The sequence below is a fragment of the Selaginella moellendorffii genome, unplaced genomic scaffold (assembly GCF_000143415.4).
Source record: "Selaginella moellendorffii unplaced genomic scaffold, v1.0 SELMOscaffold_119, whole genome shotgun sequence".
In the NCBI taxonomy this organism is placed as follows: Eukaryota; Viridiplantae; Streptophyta; class Lycopodiopsida; order Selaginellales; family Selaginellaceae; genus Selaginella; species Selaginella moellendorffii.
The window spans coordinates 301,378-323,441 of NW_003314380.1; the positions used below are offsets into that span (position 1 = coordinate 301,378).

At 44.1% G+C, this 22,064-nt stretch overlaps 3 protein-coding genes across 6 annotated transcripts; 1 reads left to right on the forward strand and 2 right to left on the reverse strand.

Annotated features, from left to right (window-relative positions):
• Positions 1-1,810: 1,810 nt before the first annotated feature.
• Positions 1,811-10,454, reverse strand: LOC9639570 (callose synthase 9). The gene is made up of 51 exons (XM_024665183.1): positions 10,142-10,454; positions 9,969-10,066; positions 9,754-9,917; positions 9,579-9,696; positions 9,416-9,526; positions 9,234-9,359; positions 9,091-9,180; positions 8,939-9,036; positions 8,763-8,874; positions 8,587-8,712; positions 8,460-8,536; positions 8,318-8,399; positions 8,138-8,266; positions 7,987-8,086; positions 7,815-7,938; positions 7,550-7,739; positions 7,450-7,502; positions 7,344-7,404; positions 7,217-7,298; positions 7,119-7,168; positions 6,976-7,062; positions 6,827-6,915; positions 6,723-6,762; positions 6,582-6,673; positions 6,455-6,536; positions 6,246-6,406; positions 6,079-6,199; positions 5,933-6,030; positions 5,794-5,884; positions 5,581-5,741; positions 5,410-5,519; positions 5,226-5,360; positions 5,113-5,181; positions 4,893-5,058; positions 4,719-4,833; positions 4,554-4,673; positions 4,389-4,504; positions 4,251-4,334; positions 4,090-4,202; positions 3,987-4,039; positions 3,759-3,935; positions 3,662-3,709; positions 3,446-3,604; positions 3,284-3,397; positions 3,133-3,221; positions 2,929-3,081; positions 2,766-2,868; positions 2,587-2,706; positions 2,482-2,532; positions 2,234-2,416; positions 1,811-2,181 (listed from the first exon to the last, which is right to left on the reverse strand). The coding sequence occupies exons 1-51, from the start codon at positions 10,359-10,361 to the stop codon at positions 1,945-1,947; spliced, it is 5,748 nt and encodes a 1,915-aa protein (XP_024520951.1). The 5' UTR covers positions 10,362-10,454; the 3' UTR covers positions 1,811-1,944.
• Positions 10,455-10,817: 363 nt separating this feature from the next.
• Positions 10,818-17,757, forward strand: LOC9639571 (callose synthase 9). The gene is made up of 39 exons (XM_024665180.1): positions 10,818-10,924; positions 10,974-11,078; positions 11,130-11,317; positions 11,365-11,473; positions 11,527-11,711; positions 11,761-11,995; positions 12,045-12,135; positions 12,186-12,297; positions 12,341-12,515; positions 12,560-12,612; positions 12,666-12,726; positions 12,786-12,867; positions 12,922-12,971; positions 13,023-13,109; positions 13,165-13,316; positions 13,372-13,471; positions 13,529-13,668; positions 13,716-13,866; positions 13,918-14,099; positions 14,156-14,265; positions 14,311-14,424; positions 14,482-14,553; positions 14,607-14,727; positions 14,792-14,879; positions 14,933-15,052; positions 15,106-15,230; positions 15,281-15,364; positions 15,412-15,524; positions 15,572-15,801; positions 15,868-15,915; positions 15,968-16,126; positions 16,186-16,299; positions 16,358-16,446; positions 16,489-16,644; positions 16,698-16,794; positions 16,859-16,978; positions 17,038-17,088; positions 17,145-17,318; positions 17,376-17,757. The coding sequence occupies exons 1-39, from the start codon at positions 10,880-10,882 to the stop codon at positions 17,688-17,690; spliced, it is 4,803 nt and encodes a 1,600-aa protein (XP_024520948.1). The 5' UTR covers positions 10,818-10,879; the 3' UTR covers positions 17,691-17,757.
• On the reverse strand, positions 17,659-21,953 carry LOC9639516 (F-box/LRR-repeat protein 15). 4 transcript variants are annotated; one of them, XR_002991084.1, is made up of 17 exons: positions 21,313-21,953; positions 21,073-21,250; positions 20,889-21,021; positions 20,743-20,842; positions 20,475-20,678; positions 20,146-20,416; positions 19,995-20,093; positions 19,854-19,942; positions 19,695-19,794; positions 19,466-19,636; positions 19,045-19,412; positions 18,791-18,989; positions 18,294-18,739; positions 18,175-18,238; positions 18,027-18,113; positions 17,803-17,972; positions 17,659-17,745 (listed from the first exon to the last, which is right to left on the reverse strand). XR_002991084.1 is itself a non-coding variant. In XM_024665182.1 (17 exons), exons 1-17 carry the CDS (start codon positions 21,819-21,821, stop codon positions 17,889-17,891), a joined length of 3,048 nt encoding a protein of 1,015 aa, XP_024520950.1. In that variant the 5' UTR covers positions 21,822-21,953; the 3' UTR covers positions 17,659-17,888. The 4 variants fall into 4 exon arrangements, 2 of the variants coding, with proteins under 2 accessions (XP_024520950.1, XP_024520949.1); XR_002991083.1 differs by having other exon boundaries at positions 17,659-17,754; XM_024665182.1 differs by having other exon boundaries at positions 17,659-17,972; positions 19,045-19,205; positions 19,260-19,412.
• Positions 21,954-22,064: the final 111 nt, after the last annotated feature.

Sequence of the window (22,064 nt, forward strand, 5' to 3'; positions counted from 1 at the left end):
AGCCACTGAATGAAAGAATAAAGCCAAACTCCAAAACTTACACTTAAGGAGTGAAAGAATTGGAGCACAAAACAACTCCTCATACATTCAGCCCAAAGAACAAAGAAATAGAAATATAGAATGACATTGAAACAATTTTAAAGCTTTTAACATCCAGAATCAACACATAAAATAAAGCCAAATAGAGTATAATGGTATTTTAGCATACCAGTGAAAGATAAGTGATAAATAATTAATTATTTATTGATGGCAAACATATATGAATAAGAGTCAATAAGAATGATTTACTTTGGTATGCTTATGTTTTGCCAAAGAAACCAAAGAGACCTTTGATAGCTTTGACAGCATTCTCATTGAATATAGGCTCGTCATACTTGTCAATCAACGCTTTAAATTCCGGTGATGCTCTCAAGCTCGCCAGATCTTCATCAGTTCTTATTTTCTGCAGGACATTTCTCTCTTTCAGAAAACTACCTGATTTTTCGTTTCTCACCTTATAATCCTCAAAACCAGCCTCCAGAGCCTCCCCCAGAGCTGAAAGCCCTGCTTCAACCTTGCCACAAAGAAACAGACCACTATTAGAGATGAATGAGAGCAACGAAAACATTTATCTGATGGTCACCTGGTCAAGTTTTGCGTAGCAGCACGCTACGTTGTAGCTGGCGATTGCTTCCTCAAGCCCCTCGGGCTTGGATCCAAGTACAGACTCGAATTTTGACAGTGCTTCTTGATAGGCTGATTTTCTGGATAGAAATATTCAAGTTAACAACGTCGCGATTCAAATCGGTCGTACGTACTTGTAGAGTTGAAGGCCATCCCGAAGGTCCTCTTCTCTTTGCTTCTTGAGCTGCATTTTTCGCTTGTAGTTTTGGATCTGGAATTTGTTGATAAGTTTCTAGATTCCGATGATGGGCCAAACTAAGAAATCTCACCTGGATTTCACGAAGCTGCTCACTGATGACATTCGCGTTTCTTTGCGCTGCGAGTTTCTCAGACGATACAGCCTGATCTTCTCTTTCTCCTTTCGAGATGAAAAAATCTCGGTAAGATACAGATGAGAAAAAACAAGTCATGACCGACCGTATTTTTTTTGCATCTTCATGAGAAGAGGTCCAATTCTTTGACGAACAGTGTACATTGTGCGTCCATACTCTGCCGCTGGCCAGATCTCATTCCCAAAGACAGCACTAGCATTACAAAGAAAAAGATGGTAAAAACAGAACCAAAACGATGGCATTACCTTGTCGCAAGAACTTTGTCCCCTGGCTGGAACATCTTTGTTTTCGCTGCACTCCCGCCAGGAGCAAGAGCATCGATGTATGTTCCACCATCGGTCCCTTTGTAGAATTTGATCCCATACGGCTTCTCAATCTCTACCTCATAGAATTCGTCGGGTTTGCTACCACTACTGCTACTTGTACTAGCGCTAGAATCCTTGGATTCCCCGGTGGTGACCGTCCCAATGCTAGATGAATCGGCACTACTGGCAGCTGCCAAGATCGATCCCGTGTTGCCGATTCTCTGCGGGAAGGTGAGCTTCCTCTCGAAATTCCTGGAGATGGCTATGGTGCTGCCACCGCCGTGGCTGAAGAGGCAAATGCCACAAATGCTGCTGCTGCTGCTGCTGCTGCCACTGGCGATCTTACCAGGAATCCCAGTGGCGCCACCGTGATTGAGGATGGCGCCGCCGCTCCACAGCGCTGCCCCGGCCGCCATCGCCGCTCGGAGGATGAAGAAGCGGGAGGAAATAAAAATAAAAGAGCGCCATAGCTTCGTCCACGTGGGAAGCAATGTGCGCCACTGAAATTCCTTGGACTTATTCTAGAATATACCTTACTGCGGCATATTCGATTTGGCATATTCGTTGTTTTGAATTTAAATTTTCCTATCGCGATTATCTGTTGTTACAAAACCCAGAAACAAAAAGAAAAGAATGGCAGCGCTCTACGTCGATGTGTTGGGGCGGTTGCCGGCAAGGATCAAAGAGATTTCCAGGCCCCGACTGAAAGCTTGGTTGAAGAGGAGCCGGCTCTGGAAGGTAGACACGAACGGGAACCACGAGAGAATGGCGACAGGGACGAAGATCACGGTTCCCATCCCAGCGTCGTAGAGACGAGCCAAAGAACGCATCGATTTCCACAGGCCCAGGAACTTGATGACCGGTCTCCAGGCAATAGCAATCTGGAAGAACTCACACAGGTAAGATGGTGGAAAGAACTAAGACTTTCTTTACCGAGAGGATTCCCCATCCGGTTGGAAGGAGGGCCAAGGCGGAAGCAAAGATGTCTCCCACTGTAAGCGTCGACGCGACGATAGCGGCGATTAAGCCGCCGAGGAGAAGGATGAAAATCACGCCTTGCATTAGCCGGAGAAACAACTGGATGTTTGTTGCTGTCTTCTGGCTCAAGCTGAAAATCTGGAGAAGCAATGAATGGAAGAGTTCATCGTCAATACACTGTCAAGAAGCTGGAAGAACCTCACCTTGAACAAGAGTATGAATGCCGCAAACACCACCCAAGAGACGCCATAAGCCTGGAACAAGAGAAACAGACGGTAATATGATACAAAAAGATAGTGTAAGCTTACCGTCAAGGACGTGCTAGTTCCGGTAACATGGAGCTTATAGACGACACCGTACTGGAAAATGAAGAAACGCAAGCTGAGGATTGTTTCCAAGATCCTGGATCTGAACGTGCGAATGTGCTCCTGGTATGGTACACACGAATGGTTAGATTTGCGGGAAAGCGGCTTAAACAGTTTCTTACTTGCTCTTCATCCCACCATGCTTCCCAGCTCTCTTCTCCTTTCACTCCGACTCCACCTTTATACAAAAGCCAGTTCGTCCAGTCATCGAAGTCGTCCACAGTCCTGAAGTTAAGACGAAGACAGTGGAATAATCAACCATAGAAAAATTACAGTTGTGCTTACTTTTGCCATTCGAAGCCGGACGGATTGAACAAGTAGGGAGCATACATCCACGAAATGGCCAGAAACCAACTGCTAAACGACAAGAGAAAGTAGCTGGTTCCACTTGAAACACCATAAGCCATGTATACGATCAAAAGCATAACGACTTCCAGGCTGGTCAAAGCAAGAATGAGTGCGTTTTCCACGATAAAATAATCAACGTACCCTTTTACAAAATGACTGCGAGAATAAAGCCGATAGTTTTCAGCGAATGGAATGTGCCGAACCACAAAACCTCTTCCGGTAGCCCGATACTTAACAAAAACAAAAGGACTTTTAGAGACGAGACCACATAAACGTCAACGGAAACATTAACCTTGGCACCGCCATGCAGAATTGTTCTACCAAAATAATGACTTTTCGTTCCGAGAGAAAACGTAAAGAACACGGAGCACAGTTGCAATTGCATTGTGATAAAACTGATGATTGCCTGCGATCACGTAGAGATGAGCATCGAAGCTGTTTTAAAGAGCATTACCTTAAGCACCCCCTGTTCTAATACAAGCCCCATAATCATAGGTACTGCCGTAAGAAAACCGATTTGGAAAAGAAATTGAGCATTCAGAGCACTCTCAAGGGCCGTGTTATCCAAAACGTCCGCTGTATTCCTCAAGCTCGCTTCGACACCAGATAAAGACTGCAAGAACTCCGAAAAGTTACAATTTGCACGAAACTTTAAATGTTTTTGACGCACCAGATATATTTTTCCATAGAGGAAGGCGTAAACTGTCCATACAGTAAACTGAAAGACAAAGATCAAATAGTGCTCAAAAAACCAAGTACGACCTTACCATTGTGCAAATGTAGTAACCCACAGTCGTATAAAAGAACGACAACATTCTGAAAAAATCAAAAAGCTGACCCAAACGGTATACATCCCTGCTAAGCATTTGCTCCCCGTTCCCGCTGGAGACTTTAGCCTCAAAGAGTGCAATCTGGTTGAGACCAACATCCCTTCCTTTCCCCACCTAAGATGTTTCATGGAATCAGAGTATGTTACCAATAAATGTGAACCAAACCTGGATGTACTCGTGATGTGTAATATTACCACGCCGCAGAGTTGAGTTGAAGCCTGAAAAGTTACAAGAGAATGGGACCGGAAAAAAAAAGTTGATAACAAACCTGCAAATATATCCTCACTAATGTTTATGACCCGAGAGGCTTTACTAATGCCCCCCCTTGTTATATGGAAGATTCTATCGAAAACATCTGGATGACCGTAATGCATTCTCACCCTGGATAAAAACTGTTAACACTACAAGTTCTACCAAGAGTAGACTTACTTCAGAGGCTTTGCAAGAACTCTTTGCCCCAACGTAACAAAACTAGTTTCCTGGCTTGACATAAACCAAGCCAAAGAAGATACACTGCAAGAACACATACTGGTTAGTAAAATATCCTTCAAAAACCAGTAAACAAACCTTCCAGTAAAAACATGTTCACGAACACCCAAGATCGACGGGGGACGCAAACCGTGGTTCGAGTCAAACTCTTGAAGCAGGTTTCGCATTTTAAGGGCCTCTTCGAAATAGTTGTCCTGCAAAGTAAAATGGTAAGTCTGTGAGAAAATGAATGCAAAGTAGTACCTGGTTCATATCTATGGTTTGTATTGCATCTCCACGGGTAAAAATAATCGCATGATTTTGATTTTCAGGCTTGCCTTCTCCAAGTTTTGGATTTCCCGGTAATTTGATAGTGTAGATATCCTGTAGTACCTGATTAGATTAAAGTTGAACGCATAGCGAGCGTACCTGGTCCTTGCCACTTGCATCCGTTTTGATAAGTTTAGAATAGTATTCTTTATCGATTTTCCCTTCTCTTAAAGTTTCTACAACGTCAATGTATGCAATCCTCAAGGCTTCGTTTCTGTCAAAAACAAAAGAAAAAAACGATGAATATTTTCACTATACCATTACCCAGCCTACTTCTGCATCAAGTAATTGATGTCTGTAGCTCGTTGATCTCGCTTGTGCTTTTGCTCGCCATAAATTTGACAAGTAACAACATAAGTAAATTTCAAGTCGGATTGAGCTCGAGCTCCACGAGATAGCAAGTAATCTTGGTGATTACGAGATAGTCCATCCTCCACATCTGTACGATACAGCAAACCATTCAGTTTCGTGGCGAAGGCGATTTTTTACATACCTCCTATGTCAGATTGTTCGAGGAAGCTTTGAAGTATCAATGCTCTACGGTAGTACATCATTCCTCTAACTGCACAAGGAGATTATAATCAACAGGAATATAAATATCTGTACCTGTTCGAGCAAGAGTCTGCCCTCGGTAAGATGCCCAGAGACGGAGCTCAATGAGATCAAGAGATTTGTTGTTTAATTGCCGCTCGAGCTCGGCCTCAGTGATTTTTATCCGTTCCAGGAAATTACGCCACTCATCTGCAGAAAACTAATTAGACGATGGAAAGGAGAAAGCTTCCAAATGAACCTGGAAAGATCTTTTGCAGATAGAAAAGAATGCTGATACCGTCTTCATTGTCTTTCCGAAGTTGATCTTTGCTATACATCACGTCCTCACTGTAGTAAGGTGTGAAAACGCTGAAAGTTTTTGGCCATCGTCAGTGCACTTGAGCAAGGATCTTGATCTTGAGTGATGTACCTGAACGAGAGCATTTTCTGAACTGGTAACGGTGCTGGCATATTCATAAACAAGGAGTTGGTGAAAAACTGAAGACGACGACGAGCCTCCAAATTGCGAGGAATGTTCACAGCAGACTCCTTCAGGGAGAGTAAGCTGTGAAGCCTCTTTACTTGATCTCGCTGAGACTTCAGGTCAGAAACAAAAAAAAATCTACACGCGATCACAATGAACCTCTTCGCCCTGACGAGGCCAGGATATTCTTCCAAAGAGCCTGTCTTCACGTAATGCTTGTACCAATGCTCCCCATCCCTCATATTTCTCCCTAATTTGAAAAGCGAATGAAAACTATGAAGAGAATGGAGCAACGAACCTTAGCTCAACAGATAAAAATTCACGCATCACAGTTTCGTACAAATCTTGCAACGCTTTTACAGCGGATTTGAGATTCTCTGGACTTTGATCTCGAATCTGAGAATGATAAATTTTGTCAAATTTAACAAACGCTTGTATGCATACCAGAACGGCCGTAAGCGTTGTCACTTTACCCAGTATATCATGCAACCTTTGAAGATTAAAATGTGCAACAAAGTGTCCCTCGTTGATGATACTATCAATATCTTGAAATATAGTCCTTATCCTGCAAAATGGTTTCAGCAGATAAACAAAATAAATGTCATAATTACCAAGTCTTAGCCTCATCATGCAGCAATCTTTTTAAAAGCCATTGTACGCTGTGATAGATCTCTTCAATGGCAAAATACAAGTACTCTTCTCTTCTTATCCTCTCGAGGAGCTCGTCCTGGTTGCCTTTGTGATCCTCGGCCATACCGATAGCAATATAGACCTGTTCATAGAAATCAACATTTGCCAATCATTTGAAGAAACCACCAACCTTACTAGCGAGGAGAAAAAGCGGCCACTGTACTAGAGGCAGAATGCTGTTATTTCCCGGCATCAAAAGCAAGTCTTTCTCCCTGCAGCAATAAATCACTAAATGGCGTCAAAAAGTTGACACATGCCTGTCACTAATATAGTCCTCTTCCCGAAGGCTGAGTATAAACTCATTCCAAAACGGAGCAAACTTTGCTGCATTGACTTTATTTCCAAGATCCTAAAAAAGATGCAAACTATGAGTAGTGAATAATAGCTGTCGGGCTTACATCATTTGTCAAGTTCATGCTCGGGGGAATAGTTGGAACTCTGCGAGATACGAACAAAATTACGTACGAAGTTAATAAAAATAAAGAAAACTAAAAGTTCTCACGTTTCTTTCAGTTTTGAGGAAACTAGTGTTTCTACAAAAGCTCGTGGAAAACTTTCAAAGCGTCTACGCAACATAGTAATGGAACGAATCTATTACAAAAATAGTTAGTAAGCAAAAGCTGCCACGTAAAGGAAAATTAATTAACTTACTTCTCCAAGACGGTCTTTTGCACCACTAAGGCCACCTACGAGCGCAGACAACACCGTATACCATATTTGTGTATCCAAAAAGTAAATCTACAGACATCCGTTAGAGAAAAAATGTCTCAACACAGTTTAAAGTTCTTAGTTACCAGTATTACAGGAGCCCAAAGTGAAACGAGGGTCAGAGCATTGTGATTTCCTGTCATAAAACAGCGGTTAGTGACTGTATCAACTGGAGAAAACATACCCTTTGAAACGAAATCGTGCCAGTCGTAAGTGATGGTTCTGACATCAACTATAGCTCGTGATGGTCTTACTAGCGGACGTATCTATGATATACGAAGTTAAAGGAGCCACAGAATAGAGAATTTTACCAGTAGGAAATACGCGAAGGAAAACTTTGCTCCGAGAACAACAATCCAAAAGACGAAGTATCTGTGAAATGAATAAGCACAACAAAAGTCATAACAAGCTTTGTACCTAAGGAAGTCAGCGGCTGATTCATATAGCCCACGGCCGACGTAGTAACGCTCCTACGGCACGAAGTAAGGATTCCATAGAGGAAATCAAGAAGACAAACCTGATGGACCCACTTAATGAAATGAACAAATCCTCCTTCTCCAAGGCCAGAAACGGCACGATAGCAGAAAGGCAAGCGCATGATGACACTGATAAAAAAGTGAAAGGCCGCGTAAACACCAATTATGAGAAGGTAGATTTTAAAATATGAGGAGTCTGATACACCCTGGCTCGTTTCGTTGAGAACTTGGCTGGAAAAGCAACTCGTGTTAGTTGTTAGAGGTTTATTGGTTTAGAGATAAGAATCAACTTTTAACGAAGCTTACACGTAAAGTATCGTAAGAAGAGCAGCTGACGCGCCGAAGAACAAGAATCGAAAGAGTATTCTTAGAAGAACCGATCTGCTGGTGCTTGAGTATGCTCCGTACAACAATATAACATCAAATACACCTTCACAAACCCGAGAATTTAGCAAGGAGAAACACATCATGAACGTACATTGTGCAAATTTCATCACCACATATGTGGGGCCAAGGCTGAGTAGCCTCTTTATCGTGACGAGATGAAGATTTTCGTGAAATGCGAAGATTGTCAAGGCCTATTAAATAAAAATATCAAAAGAACGGACCAAACCGGGCATTATTCAAACCTGAAGCATTAGAACCAGAAATATCCATAGACGGTGAAAGCTGTGATACATATGTATAAATGTCCGATGTTCCACAAACAGCACTTTCCCTCCGTATCTACCTTTTCGATATTGTAGATCGGGATTAGTCTAATCAATAACAATTAGAAAATAGTAAACCCCAGAAAACGTAAAACTCACATTCCTTTTCTTCGGTTTCGGTCGCAAGAAGAATGACCCGTTTCTTTTCCATGGCCAATGAAGCTCAAAACACTTATGCGACCTACACAGGGAAAGCAAGGAAATGAAAAAATTGAAGTCAGTGGTAGAAAATGATACAGACCAGAAGTACTCATTAAAGTCGTCATAGTTTCTACTTGCAGCATGAGAAGCTTTGCCATCGTTCGTGTTCGCTGCTTCCTGAGAGCATTCTCAGAAAAACGTAAGACAACAAGAAAATGACGCAATACCGCCGAAAGCAATTCATAAATTGGTGAAACGACGCTGTGAAGGAACCCGTATTCCGAATCGTTTGTCAACATTTTTGATCTTTGTGCAAGTTGACCATCCAATATCGTGTAAAGCTCTTCAGTCATCTGAATGTAATCGCAGATAAAAATGAAGTAAAACAGAAAAACACACCGACCATGTGAAAAATGTAGCAAAGGCATTCGGGTAAAAACCTCAAGTTGGCCGCTTCGCCCCAAATAAGAAAATACAAGGATACCAAGAGCACCTTTCTTTGCCTATTGTGAGCTCTGTAGAAAATACAAATACAAAGGTAAGCAGCATGGCCTTTTATAAAACGGATAACTTGCACACCTCGCAGTGACTGGCCTTGCTCTAACAAAAGAGCACCATCTGTTGTAATTTGCCAGGGTTCTATCAAAAACACGGGTGACCGCCTCTTCATCTAATTGCTGCGTAAAAATAAATAGCTCAGCGCATCATAAATGAGCGCGAATTCATCTTACTGTATCCTTGTCGTGTAAGACCTCTAATTTTGATTGACTGTTGGCAAGCAAAAGAAGGAGATGCTCCCGTTGGTTGATTACATTGTCCGTCTATAAACACCAGAGGGAGGAACTCACGAGGAGTCACAACAGCACTAGAGTACCTGAAATCCGAAGATGAAGTGCAGCAAATCAAAAATATCGATAGGCCTGTGCTTTGGTTTGGAGTAATTTTGAGGTAGCTGAGGAAGGTCGCTAGTGTATTCCACCGCCGAAATCGCTCCCCTTACCTGTATTCCACGAGAACATTTGAAAACAAAATAAGAAAAGCAAAAGTATGTTCCACCTCTGGAAGTAATATGATTGCGTCTGCTACTCCAGGAGCCTCCAAAGGAAGAATGTTGTAAGGCTTAAATTCTTCCACTTTTGCAGCATCCGACTCCATCATTCTTTTCATCTGATATAGCGAAGTACGATTCAGAATGTGGCGTCATTTAAACAGACTTTACCTCCTCCGAGATATTGGCTGCTGCTTCTGGCGATGCCTGTGTGAGAGCCTCGAGCACCTCTTTCAAAACTCTTAAAGTTTCGAAGACCCTTTTAGATCTTTCGGTCTGGATCTTCAATCTAAGAAATTCAATGCGACTGTTTAAACCCAGACGCTACATAAAAGCACCAACTTACTCTCCCGGTTGAGCATCTATGTCCCCAGCTGCTCTCCATTGTCTTCCCTGCTCTTTTAGCTCATCAACGTTGTGCTTCTGCCGGTAGTACTTGTAGTATTCCCAAAGCAAAGAGATATCCTGACTGCGATCGATCCTTTCTCCCTCTCTTCTCGACAGTTTTTGCTGTAACTTAAACCTCTCAAAAAACCCACAAACACCAGAGAAGCAGCGTACCTTGATAACCGACTTTAGCCCCGTCTTGAACTGGAGGACTCCTCTCCCTTCGCTCTTGGGGTCCAGGTTCTGAGCTAGAGTGTAAGCATACTCACACACTGAGAAGAATTCGACCAGCCAGAAGCGCCTCATCAGCTCAGAAAGTATAGTCATGAAAATCACCACGAACTCACAGATTCTAGAGACGCTGGGATTGTCAGCTTGGATCTCGTCGGCAGCCTGTAATATTGTCTCGATGTTGGTCTCCCGCAGCAGCGATGGCGGCACCGCATCGCTGGTGGCACCGATGCCCGATCCCTCGCTCGCTAGACCTGATGTTCCTCGCAGCTGCTCGCGCCGGAGCGCTGCATCCACAAGCCTCTCCCAGTTGGAGAGCGCCTTCTGCCACGCCATTTCTCCCGACCGCCTGCCCCGATCTAGGAAAACCTAAAACATGACAAAATGCTACTCGTCTGGGCGAGCTTCTCAGCAGCTCGAGCCATTTGAAAAGATCACTGTGGAAGGGAAATCCCTGCCGTTGATTTTTGCGACCTGTACATTCCGGATAGGAAAGCGCCGGCGCGCATTGTACGCAACGCGAGATCCCAATCTCCAGCCGTCCATTGCCAGGAAGCCGTTTTAAGGAGCTCGTGGCCGTCGGATCGAGAGGTCCTCCCCTACGCGGACTCTTGACACTGACAGAAGCATCCATCCAGGTACGTTTGATGCGTTTCTCTTTTTTGCCACGCTCCCGAATTTTCCTTTTAACCATTCTTTCCACTAGTTAAGCCCGCGAATATTCCGCCACATGGAGGGAGTGTCTATTGGAAGTAAAGCTCTCTTTGAGTAGCGAGGCGGGAAAGCGAGCGCCCTAAGGGTATCCTATTTATTTCGATGATTCCTCGCCGAGTGATCGTCGAGGAGCCGGAGCGATGGCCGCGAGCTCGGCGACGGATCACGCTAGCCAATTGCTCGAGGTATTTCTTCGATCGATTCAGCGGCGGGCTTAATCGTTTCGTTTTCAAGGTGGAAAACAGCGTCAAGGAGGAGCTCAAGAAAGTCAGAAAATCGATAGATGACACAAAAGATGAGGACATACTCGATTACCTGAGAGACGTTTGTAAATTCCAGGTCAGGATTTTCTTTTTGCCCAGTGACGATGGATGACAGCTCCTGTTCCAGGAAGACAATGTGAGGAATCAGCGCGAGCACATTGTCCAGTTGATTGCCAACACGTGTTCCGTTCACAAAAAAGATATCAGTTCCGCCATTCAGCACCTTGCGGCTAAGACTTTAGAGAATTACAAGAGTTGGTATACGCACTCTAAATCTTGGAGTGATGATGAGGACTCTGAACCTGATCAGCACAGGTATCTAAAACTTTTTTTCTATGGTCGCTTCACCACCTTCATTACAGTTTCAAAGGCGACGATCATCTAATGTCCTTGTGCTTGTACTTGCTGATATGGGGAGAAGCGGCGAACTTAAGATTTATGCCCGAATGCCTTTGTTTTATCTTCCACAAGGTTCTTCACCAGAGAAGTAGATCACTTGTGTTTCATTACTATTTCTTTTGCAGATGAAAACAAGTATAATTCGGCATAATGCCAAAGCCGAAAATGGGTTTCTCGAGAGCGTGATTACGCCCGTCTATTTGTTTTTGAAGAAGGATCTTCCAAATCCAAAGGAAAAAGAACGCAAACGAAGTCCCATTATTTCTCATAGAAGGGTTGCAAACTACGATGATCTGAACGAGCTATTCTGGTTGGTAATTTTCATAATTCTTTGTACCAAAGCCGTTTGTTGTTTCCAGGACCTCTCAGTGCTTGAAAGACTTCAAATGGGATCATAACAATCTAAAATTGAAAGTCCCCAGATTCGAGAAATGGCAGCACAAGCAAAAAGTCGAAGAGAAACAGCGACACAAGAAAAAAGTCGAAGAGAAATGGCCACACAAGAAAAAAGTCAATTTTATCGAGCATCGCACTTTTCTTCATATTTTCCATAGCTTTCACAGGCTTTGGATTTTCTTCACAATCATGCTGCAGGTTGGTGCCACTTTGGTGTATTGAACTTGTAATCTGGTAATGTCCACAGGCCCTGCTTATAATTGCGTTCACTCAAAGCCTTAAGCTCAAATACCTTTTACTTTTTGGTCCTACTCACGCCTTCTTGATGTTTTTCCAGTGTAAGCCAGAAGCCTTTGGCTTTTATTAAGATCTTACACTTCGTGTGCAGCCACTCTCGACATCGTCTTTACCTATGGTGCTTATGTAAAGCACAATGTGAGGATTGCTCTCCAGTTTCTTTTCTACGGTGTTGCAACAGGGATCCAAACCTTTCTTTCTATGTAAGGAATGTTTCTGATACGTTTTCTTACCCCTCGTTTCCAGCAAGAGCTTTCAAGAAAATGAACCTGAAACTTCTGTCGACTATTTTAAGATTTACGAGTATGTGGCGTCATTTTATCTCGTAGCGCATTTGGCTCATGCAATCGGCCACTCCCTCTTGAGCTTTTTTCCCACTGATAAAGGGAAATCTGTTACATGGCTCAAATGGATATTCAAGGTTTGTAATTTGCTTTTGGTAAGCTCTAAGGAAGTGTATAACAGGAAAGGTACTTTATCGGGAGTGGCATGCAAGTAAGACCATTGGATTTCCTTAAGTATGTATAATGTCTATTCTAGTCCTCCTTTCTATGTCAATTCGTGGTGTCAGGTACGCGTCCTTTTGGATAGTTCTGCTCGCTGCCAAGTTTTTTGTTAGCTATAAGACACAAGTGAGAAGTTTCAAGGTTTTTTTTATTTACGCCACAATTACTTATCGAATTGCCTTCAGATAGTACCTTTGGTTAAGCCAACGCGCTCTATTATCATGATGAGAGATGCGAATTATGTTTGGCACGACTTTATTTCCAAGAGTATGAGCATGTACGTCCTGTTCCAAGCTTAATTTTCTCTTGATTCTTCGACAGACCATTACAACATTCTCACCGTTGCCGCCTTGTGGACACCAGTAGTTCTGGAAAGTATATGATTTCATACTTTGATGAAGGTACTAAAATTGGCATCGCAGATTTATTTCCTTGACACGCAGATTTGGTATGTCGTATTTTCCGCTATTCTTGGCTGCCTAACTGGTGGTATCGCCCACCTTGGAGAGGTAATGCCAGGTTTTAAATGGTACCAGCTAACTATGAAAGTGATTTTCTCTTCAGATGAGGTCAATGTATATGTTTGCCAAGCAGTTTCGCGAGATGCCAAAACATTTTGAAAAACGATTAGTTCAGGGTTCTGGAGAACCTGTTTTTTACAAGTGCTGGAATGAGCTGATCAGTAAATTGCGAGAGGAAGACTACTTAAGTGACAAGTAAAGTTCTCACAATTCTATCACTTCTTTTTTTCATGGCCTGTTTGTGTTCCAGTGAGAAAGAGCTGTTCGTAATGCCGCCACCAAAAAACTTTACAATTGGAAACGATGCGGTTAACGTTAACAGGTGGCCTCTTTTTATTGTAGTCAATGAGGTAACCTCTTTAGGAATCAGTAAACTCGTTTTTGATATGATCTTCTTGTGGAATAAGGTGCAACTTGCTGTGTCATTGTCTGCTAGAAAAGACCATAACGAGCTTTTAAGAAGGCTCAGCAAAGAAGGCTATCTCCGAGATGCTATCGAAGAAATATTCTTCACCGTTGGAGAAATCCTTGACCGGCTTGGCGTGTGGTAATGTTAGCTCCATATTGGAACTTGGCCCTCAATTGCCTATATAGGACGAACGAGTTGAAAAAAAATGACTTCTATAACTTGGAACATGCCATATACAACAAGAAAGCTACCGATCTGCTTAAAATGTGGATACTGATAACGAGTCGTATGGTTCAAGATCTGCTGGATGACAAGATTCTCCACGTAAACTGGAAAGTGAGTGAAATTTCTTGCGTTAGAAAGCAGTCCCTGATACTTATCTTGCAGGATCAGGAGCTGAACACTTTGAGTGTGGAAAAGCTTCGACTTGAGAAAATGCTAAACGGGACAACAAATGTCTTAGACGTTCCTAGAAACGGAGAAGCCCGACGCCGGCTTCTATTCTTTGGCAACTCGTTGCTCATGAAAATGCCAAAGCCTCCATCGGTTGATCGAATGCTATCTTTCAGGTGCTTTTTACAGGCGTGTTCTCTTCAAAAAAAATTTAATATTCTTCTGCTTGCAGCGTTTTGACACCATATCTGAATGAGGAAGTTGTATATAGCACAAAGGACCTTCATAAGGAAAACAAAGATGGGATTACCACGCTATATTATCTCCAGCGTGTCTACCCAGGTATGTGAGCTGAATTATAGATAGCATGCTAGCATAGTGTTGCAGACGAATGGAAGAATTTTAACGAAAGGATGGAGAAGAAAAGCCTTTCCGAGCACGACAAGAGCGTCGAAATCGGACTTTGGGCTTCATATCGTAGCCAGACGTTGGCAAGGACGGGTAATTGCACATTCAATCACTTTGATTGTTGATTTGTGCAGTATCTTTCGTATGCAGTTCGAGGAATGATGTATTATTATGATGCCTTGAAGTTTCAACGTACCGGGGGCGACGGTGATGAGTTAATAGGTTGGTTAATCGACGATTTTCTTTTGGCAGCTACTTAAACTTGGATTGCACAGATTTCGTGGCTGCGCGAAAGTTCACGTATATTGTAGCTGCTCAAAGATACAGCGAATTTAAAAAAAGCAAAGACACTAACATAAAAAAAAAAGCAACTGACATCGAACTTTTGATGAACAAGTAAGTATTCAGCTGGACTTTAATATCCATGATTTTGTGAACTAACATGAATTCTGTGATACAGGCATCCACTTTTAAGAGTGGCATATATCGACGAGGACGATGGGACGTATTCATCCAAGCTTGCAATGCTTGATGGGAAAGATATACAAGTAATACTTGATTGTCGCTTCTTTCTTATTTTTATTTATTTTTTTCTTTTTAGACAATATACAGCATTAAGCTTCCCGGTGATTTTCTCATCGGCGAGGGAAAGCCGGAAAACCAAAACCATGCCATCATCTTTACCCGTGGAGAAGCATTGCAAACAATTGACATGAATCAAGTGACCTATGCAATAACTTAATCTTTACCGTTTTGATAATTGTTTCCGTCTAGGACAATTACTTTGAGGAGGCTTTGAAAATGCGAAACTTACTTGAGGAATTCCGCCCTCCCGACAAGAAACCGGACAGACAAGTGCCGACCATCTTGGGTGTCCGAGAGCATGTATTTACTGGAAGGTACTAAATCAAACTCGCACTTGGAAAATTGATCTTATTTTCGCTTGCAGTGTTTCATCGCTAGCGTGGTTCATGTCCAATCAGGAAACCACCTTTGTTACTCTCTCCCAACGAGTCATGGCAAATCCATTGAAGTAAGTCCTGCTTTACATTTCCCAACCTTCTACAATACTGTATGCAGGATACGAATGCACTACGGGCATCCAGATGTGTTTGATCGGATCTTTCACATAACCAGGGGTGGGATCAGCAAAGCCTCGAGAACCATCAACTTGAGTGAAGACATCTTTGCTGGTAAGTCACACCTCTGCTCGGTGTGAACTAATCGAGCGCAAATGTAGGATACAATTCTACACTCAGAGGTGGCATGGTGACCCATCACGAATATATTCAAGTTGGTAAAGGTCGGGACCTGGGGCTGAATCAAATATCAGCATTTGAGGCCAAAGTCTCGAGCGGAAATGGCGAGCAGATCCTCAGCAGGGACGTCTACCGCTTGGCACGATTCTTTGATTTCTGGAGAATGCTGTCGTTTTACTATACATCTGTTGGGTTCTATATATCTACAGCGGTAAGCATGAATTCAAATCATTGTAAACTTGGACTTTTTTCTTTTTTCTTTTTTCTTTTTCTACAGATGATAGTCGTGGCACTTTATGCATACTTGTATGGGAAAGTTTACATGGTAGTCCTAAACTTCCCAACTTCACGTAATAGTTCTGTGTCTTCTTGTGAAGGTTCTGTCGGGGGTGGAAAAAGATATGCTGACAAAGGCTAGGATAGAAGGCAACAACGCACTGGAATCAGTGCTTGCAACGCAAGCGATTTTTCAGTATGGGTTCTTAAACTGCGCTCCCATGGTCACGGGCTACATTTTGGAGCAAGGCTTTATCAAGGTGATGTTTTCCAAGTTTACAAGGAATGTCTCACAAGCTCAGTTTTTATTCACTTTCAGGCTCTACAGTACTTCATTCTCATGTGGCTCCTGGGCTCGTTTATTTTCTTTGCTTTCTCGTTGGCCACAAGAACACACTACTTTGGTAGGACGATACTCCATGGAGGTGCAATGGCAAGTGAAGAAAGAATTAACTTCGAAGCTCCTCTAAACCATGGATGTTGTGTGTCAGTATCGCAGCACTGGGCGTGGATTTGTCATTGAGCACGTCCATTTTGCTGAGAACTATCGCTTCTACTCGCGCAGCCATTTTGTCAAAGGGTAAGTCTTTTATGTCCTCGTTCGAAGCTAATCCCCGTGTAGTTTGGAGATAGCAATGCTGTTGTTCGTCTACGTGGTATATGGAGCACAACGGACAAGAAAAGGATACGTTCTACTGGCTCTGGACATCGGTTTCCTTGCCATATGCTGGCTCTACGCCCCGTTTTTCTTCAATCCACTCAGCTTTGAGTGGCAAAAGTAAGTTAGTCTGATGGCGTTGTTTGCACGAATGATAAATTCTTCTTTTCCAGGACTGTGGACGACATAACCAACTGGAATAACTGGCTTACAAACAAGAGCCATTCCGCCCCGGATTACGAGAGCTGGGCCACCTGGTGGGAAAAACAGGTAGAAGAAAAGTTATCCAACTTGAAAACTACTAGTTTCGTGTTTCTCTTGTTCTTTCTGCTAGACGGATTTGAGGGGCTTCCGAGCTAGAGCCGTGGAATGCATCCTGAGCTTACGCTTCTTCCTTATCCAGTTTGGAGTGGCTTATCACCTCAGGTCGGGTGTCGGAACAATCTCTCTGCTGGTAAAAGCTGTGTTTTCGTCTTTAAAAGCATGCACAAACAAGAGAGCTTGTGCTGTCAGGTGTACGCAAGTTCATGGGTGTTGTTCGTTTGCATAGGCTTGCTAGTGGCGGTAAGCTCCAAACCCAGCCAGCTCTCACGCTAATCAAACGTTTTTCTCTTTTGTAGTTCCTGTCACTCAGCCCAAGGAGCAGTAACAAGCTCCGCTTTGTTCACTTCCTTGCATTCATAGTTCTTCTCGCTGCCTTCATCACCGGATGCGTCTTCACGCTGAGGCTCCAAGTCCTGGATGTTATAGCGAGCATCCTAGCTCTCATTCCCACCGGCTGGGGGATTCTCAGCGTAAGCTTTGTGTAGCTTCCTTCCAATCCATTATCACCTCCAACTCTTTCTTCACAGATTGGCATAGCTTGCAAGCCATGGCTCAGGAAGGCGAGGCTGTGGTGGCTCATGTCCGTCTGGGCCTGGAGCTACGACGTCGGCATGGGCTACGTGATCTTCGCTCCCATCATCTTCCTCTCGTGGTTCCCATTTATCTCTCCACTCCACACGCGCATTCTCTTCAACCAAGCTTTTAGCCGCGGGCTCGAGATATCTGTCCTACTGTCAACCCCCATAACCACCACAACAGAAGAAACCATCGGAAGAAGACAGAAGGAACCATCGGAAGAAGACAGAAGAAGAAGCTTGAACATACATACTGGGAATTTATGATATTACAATGGACCTTTTGAGGCTTTCACTGTGGCAGCTATCCGGCAATAATATCCTGTCAAAACTATATGGCTATTAGCACGAACAATGCTAACAAGCCATCCACACTCACTTGGATGATGGTAGAGCTCCTTTTCTTTTCATAATCTTTGGTCGCCGGCTATCTTTGTTCCTTTTTCCTGTACAATAGCAGCGCTACTAGCCGGGTGTCCCCCAACTGTTATAGAGTCGCTTTATTCCAGGACGAATCGCTCGTATTTTCACCAGGGCAGAAGTTTGTATCTGTAAGGAACAGCTTTAGCGAAAAGAAGAGCAATAAAGTTAAAGTCGGCACACCTTTGGGCAGTTCCGAAGGTCTAAAGTCTCCAGCAAACTGCAATCTCTTATGGCTTCTTCCAGCTCGCCTTCCTCGATTCCAGATGCCTACAAGCGAGGAGGTGAGATGAAAAGAGCTTTTTTTTTTGGGCGTAAGAAAACTAAGTACCTGCAAACACAGGCTCACGAGCTTGGGACAATCCAGTTTAAGATCCATGAGCGACAGGCAGTTACTAAAAGAACAAAGTGTTAGAGGGCAAAGGTGATAGGCGAATGCGATCCACATACCTCAAGTTCAAAGCTATCAAGTTCGTGCACGCCAGTCGTACCTCCTTTATGTTGGTGGACAAGGAGAGGTTCAGAATCGAAAGATGGAGGCAACCAGCCGATGACGGAATGAAAACTCTCTTGATGTTGGGGCACCCGACGCAGTTCAAAGTCTGCAAGCACCTCTCCGCTGAAACTTCCATTGGCTGTTCTTCACGGTCAGCATCGTGCATATGGGTATCCTCCTCGGTGCTTGCAGACGGCCACTCGATGTCAAACACGTTGGAGCAGCCATTGAGACTGACGTGTTTGAGGTGGGGACATTCCGACAGCAGCCCGTCGATTGCATTCCGGTCAAGGCTCCCATACGAAAGATCGAGTTCTTGCAGATCCGGAAGTAGTTTTCCACCATGCAAGGCGACCAAAGCGTCGTTGGCGAGGTATTTACACGCAGAGAGCCTCAAGACCTGGACAAAAAAAAATTAACACCCAACAATTTTCCGAAGATAATCACTAACCTCCAACTGAGGACATGCTTCGTAGATGGGAGACAAGTCGGTCAAAAATGTGTAAGAGAGGTCCAAAACTGTTAAGCCTGGCAACTGCTTCAAGGCTAGCAAACCACTTGGTCCCACGGAAGGGCATGACGCCAGAACAAGGGACTGTATAAGCGAGCATGCATTGCTCGTGGCCGCAAGACAGTCATCTCCTAGTTGGCTGCACAGTACAGCATCAGTAACAACCAAGTAACGTACGTGTTATCAGATCAAACCTGCAGTACGAAGCATCTAAAGACAGGAGAGACGGGCAAATGATTTCCGCCTGGCGAAGAATTCCACACCCCCTGAGATCAAGAGCCACCATCTGATCCGCTCTGATCACAAGTGTTTTCAGGTGGGGACAGATTCCAAGATTTAAGGATCTCAATCCGACCTGCCACAACACAGTCGCATCTAAGTCATCAATTACCCAACCAAGAAAACATACCGGTTTTAAGCTTGCCCGACTGAGATGGTCACATCCATCTAACAGCAAGCGTTGAAGCTCTGGACACTGAAGATCGATAGAGGAAACTGTTCGGCAGCCAGCAAGAGATAAATAAAGTAACGATGAGCTCGATAACCTTATAGCCGTTAGACCCTGCACAGCGTACTCATGTGCACTTGCCATTTCGCGAAACAGAAAGGACATACCTCACAGCTGTCGAGGATAAGTGATCTCAATCGCGGGCATCCGCCCCCATTACTGAAGACTTCGCATAAAGAGTTCGAAAGCGAGTCACAGTCTGTCAAGTCGACCTCGTGCAAGGATGGGCATTGCAAAAGTATGGTCGCCAGGTTTTGTTGTTGATTTAGAACTAGCTTCTGTTAGAAAATGTATATAGAATGTAAGTAATTTATAAACAATTAGCCGACACTTTACCTGAAGGCTACTCGAACTTATATCAATTCTGTTGAGCATTGGACACTTTGTGACATCGATCGATGTCAGAGCTGGCGAACGAAGAGCAAGCTCTGAAAACCTGATCCAAGTGAAAGATGCCAAAAAGTGAGAGGGACCATAAAACAAAAGAGCACTTACTTCCGACAGTTTGTCAAACTGATCTTCTTTAGGCGCGGTAAGTCTAGCGATACCGTCGTCAGCAACCAGCAAAAATCAAGAAGAAGTTCCTGCAAGAGAAGGACTAAAGTTAACAGGGTGCAAAGTCCATCCTTGGCTTACTTCGAGCATGTAACAATGAGAGATGGCCGTCATAGACGAGGAATTGATTCCTTCGCAATTGACAAGAGTCAAAGAAACGAGCACTGGCATCCGAACACCCTGCAAATCGGGCTCAGAATTCAATCCGCAAACTTACAACTATCATGCTTACTTCAAGAGAAATGTTAGGACAATTTGAAGCATCAAGGGACCTCAAGTTTGAGCACGCAATAGCAATCTCTCGCAGAGTTTCATCACTGACATAAGAGCAATGAGATATATCCAGCTCCGACAAAAGAGGACAGGTTGTCGCTGCTGCTCTCACTCCAGTATCAGAAAGCTTATGGCATGACGATATATCAAGACGCAAGAGTCGAGGACAGTGAAGCATTACAGCAGCTGTGCCTGTGCGTCTTAGAGACAACCCTTGCAAATGTGAACCTCTGCAAACGAGACATAAGGTTACGGACCAAGAACTTGAACATTTAGCAATGTACCTACCGGACATGAACTCGTAAAACTCGGCATTTTACAATATCGAGTTTTAGCAAGTGGTCATGACGGATCTGTATCTCTTGAGAAGCTCCACTGCCTAAGACTGCGTCTGAAATACTCAAAGTTCTCAAACTAGCGCATTCGGCCGATAAAGCGTGAAAGAACGGATCACCATATAACCCCTCTCCCAAGCTAAGAACCTGCAATGCTCTGAAATTCAAAGAAAAAACAGGGATGAGTGCATGAAAAAGTAATCACTTGAATTACTCGTCACCTGAGGCTCCGGATTGCGTCAAGCGCAAGTAGATCCTCCACAATTTTACATTTCAGGTTTAGCTCGATTGCGTTGGGATACCTTTGGCATAAGTTTCTCACTGCAGGAGATTTTGTAAGAAACAATTGCAACAATGATGCGGTCACCTTGCTTCGGAGTCACCCGTCGGCCTTCAAAATTCAAAATCTTCCAAAAGTCCTCGTGCGCACTTGCGACACGCCATTGCCGACAAACTATTGCCGCACGACACAAAGAGACGTCGTCCAGATAAGAGAAAACCTGCACAGTTTCAACAGGTATTCTAGCTCCACATCAATAAACAACCGGTACCTTGTGAAGCAAATCATCTGTGAGATCCATCCTAGCCTCTCCAGCAAAAGGTTCTTCTGGCTCCACCTCCCGGGGCGCGATGGGAACGATTTTCTCTTCCTCCTCTGCGATAGACATCTCCCTGCGAAGCTCCTGGATCTGTAGCTCAAAAGCCTGCGTCTCTCGAGTCTTCCTACGCCTGCAGTGGTGTCATAAAAAATCCAAAAGGAATTTATGGAAGGTAAAACCACCAAGACTTACGCAGCAAAAGTAACAAGCTTCGTCCTCTTGGAAAGCTTGTGTAGCTGGGACTTGTTAGCTCCCGGAGGCGCTAGCAAAAAACACTGCTGCTCGGTCTCAGGAGTATCCTCTTCCATGATCCTCAGTGCCTCGGCCTGATTGCGAAGCCCCCGCCCAAGCTCCGAGATAATCTCCGCCGCGATCCTGGAACCATCTACATCCCCAAACCCAAACCCCAGAGACAGGGAATCCGAGCAAGCCTTCAACGCAGCACTGCTCTGGTACCCCCTGAGTGATTCGCCAGCGCCAGCGGCAGTGGAGCTCGTTCCAATGTCCTCACTGCCGCTAATGCCGCTGGAGCTGCGAGCTAGACCTTTCCCTCTCAGGATCCGGCGCTCCTGTTGTTCCAACTCGGGCATGGAGGAATGGGGCTCATTCTCCAGCCCTCTCGCCGCCCACTCGTCGCCGCCGTTGTTGCTGCTGCTGCTGCTGCTGCTGTTGCCGCTGCTGCTGCCGGAAATCTCCTCCATTTCGAGCGCGCATTCCTGGTAATCCACGCGATGCGCCGGCGCCGTGCTCTCGGGCTCGCACGCTTACCTCGATTGTGAGCTCCACTCGCACGCACAAACCCTAATTTTATTTCAGACCTAGGCCAAAACTCTCTCCAGCTCACTGCGATAATAAAAGGGGTAAAATAACTGCAATGCATTTTTATCTTTCCTCCTGCCGTACATATATTTCTTTATCCATTGGACAAAATGCAAAGGTTAATT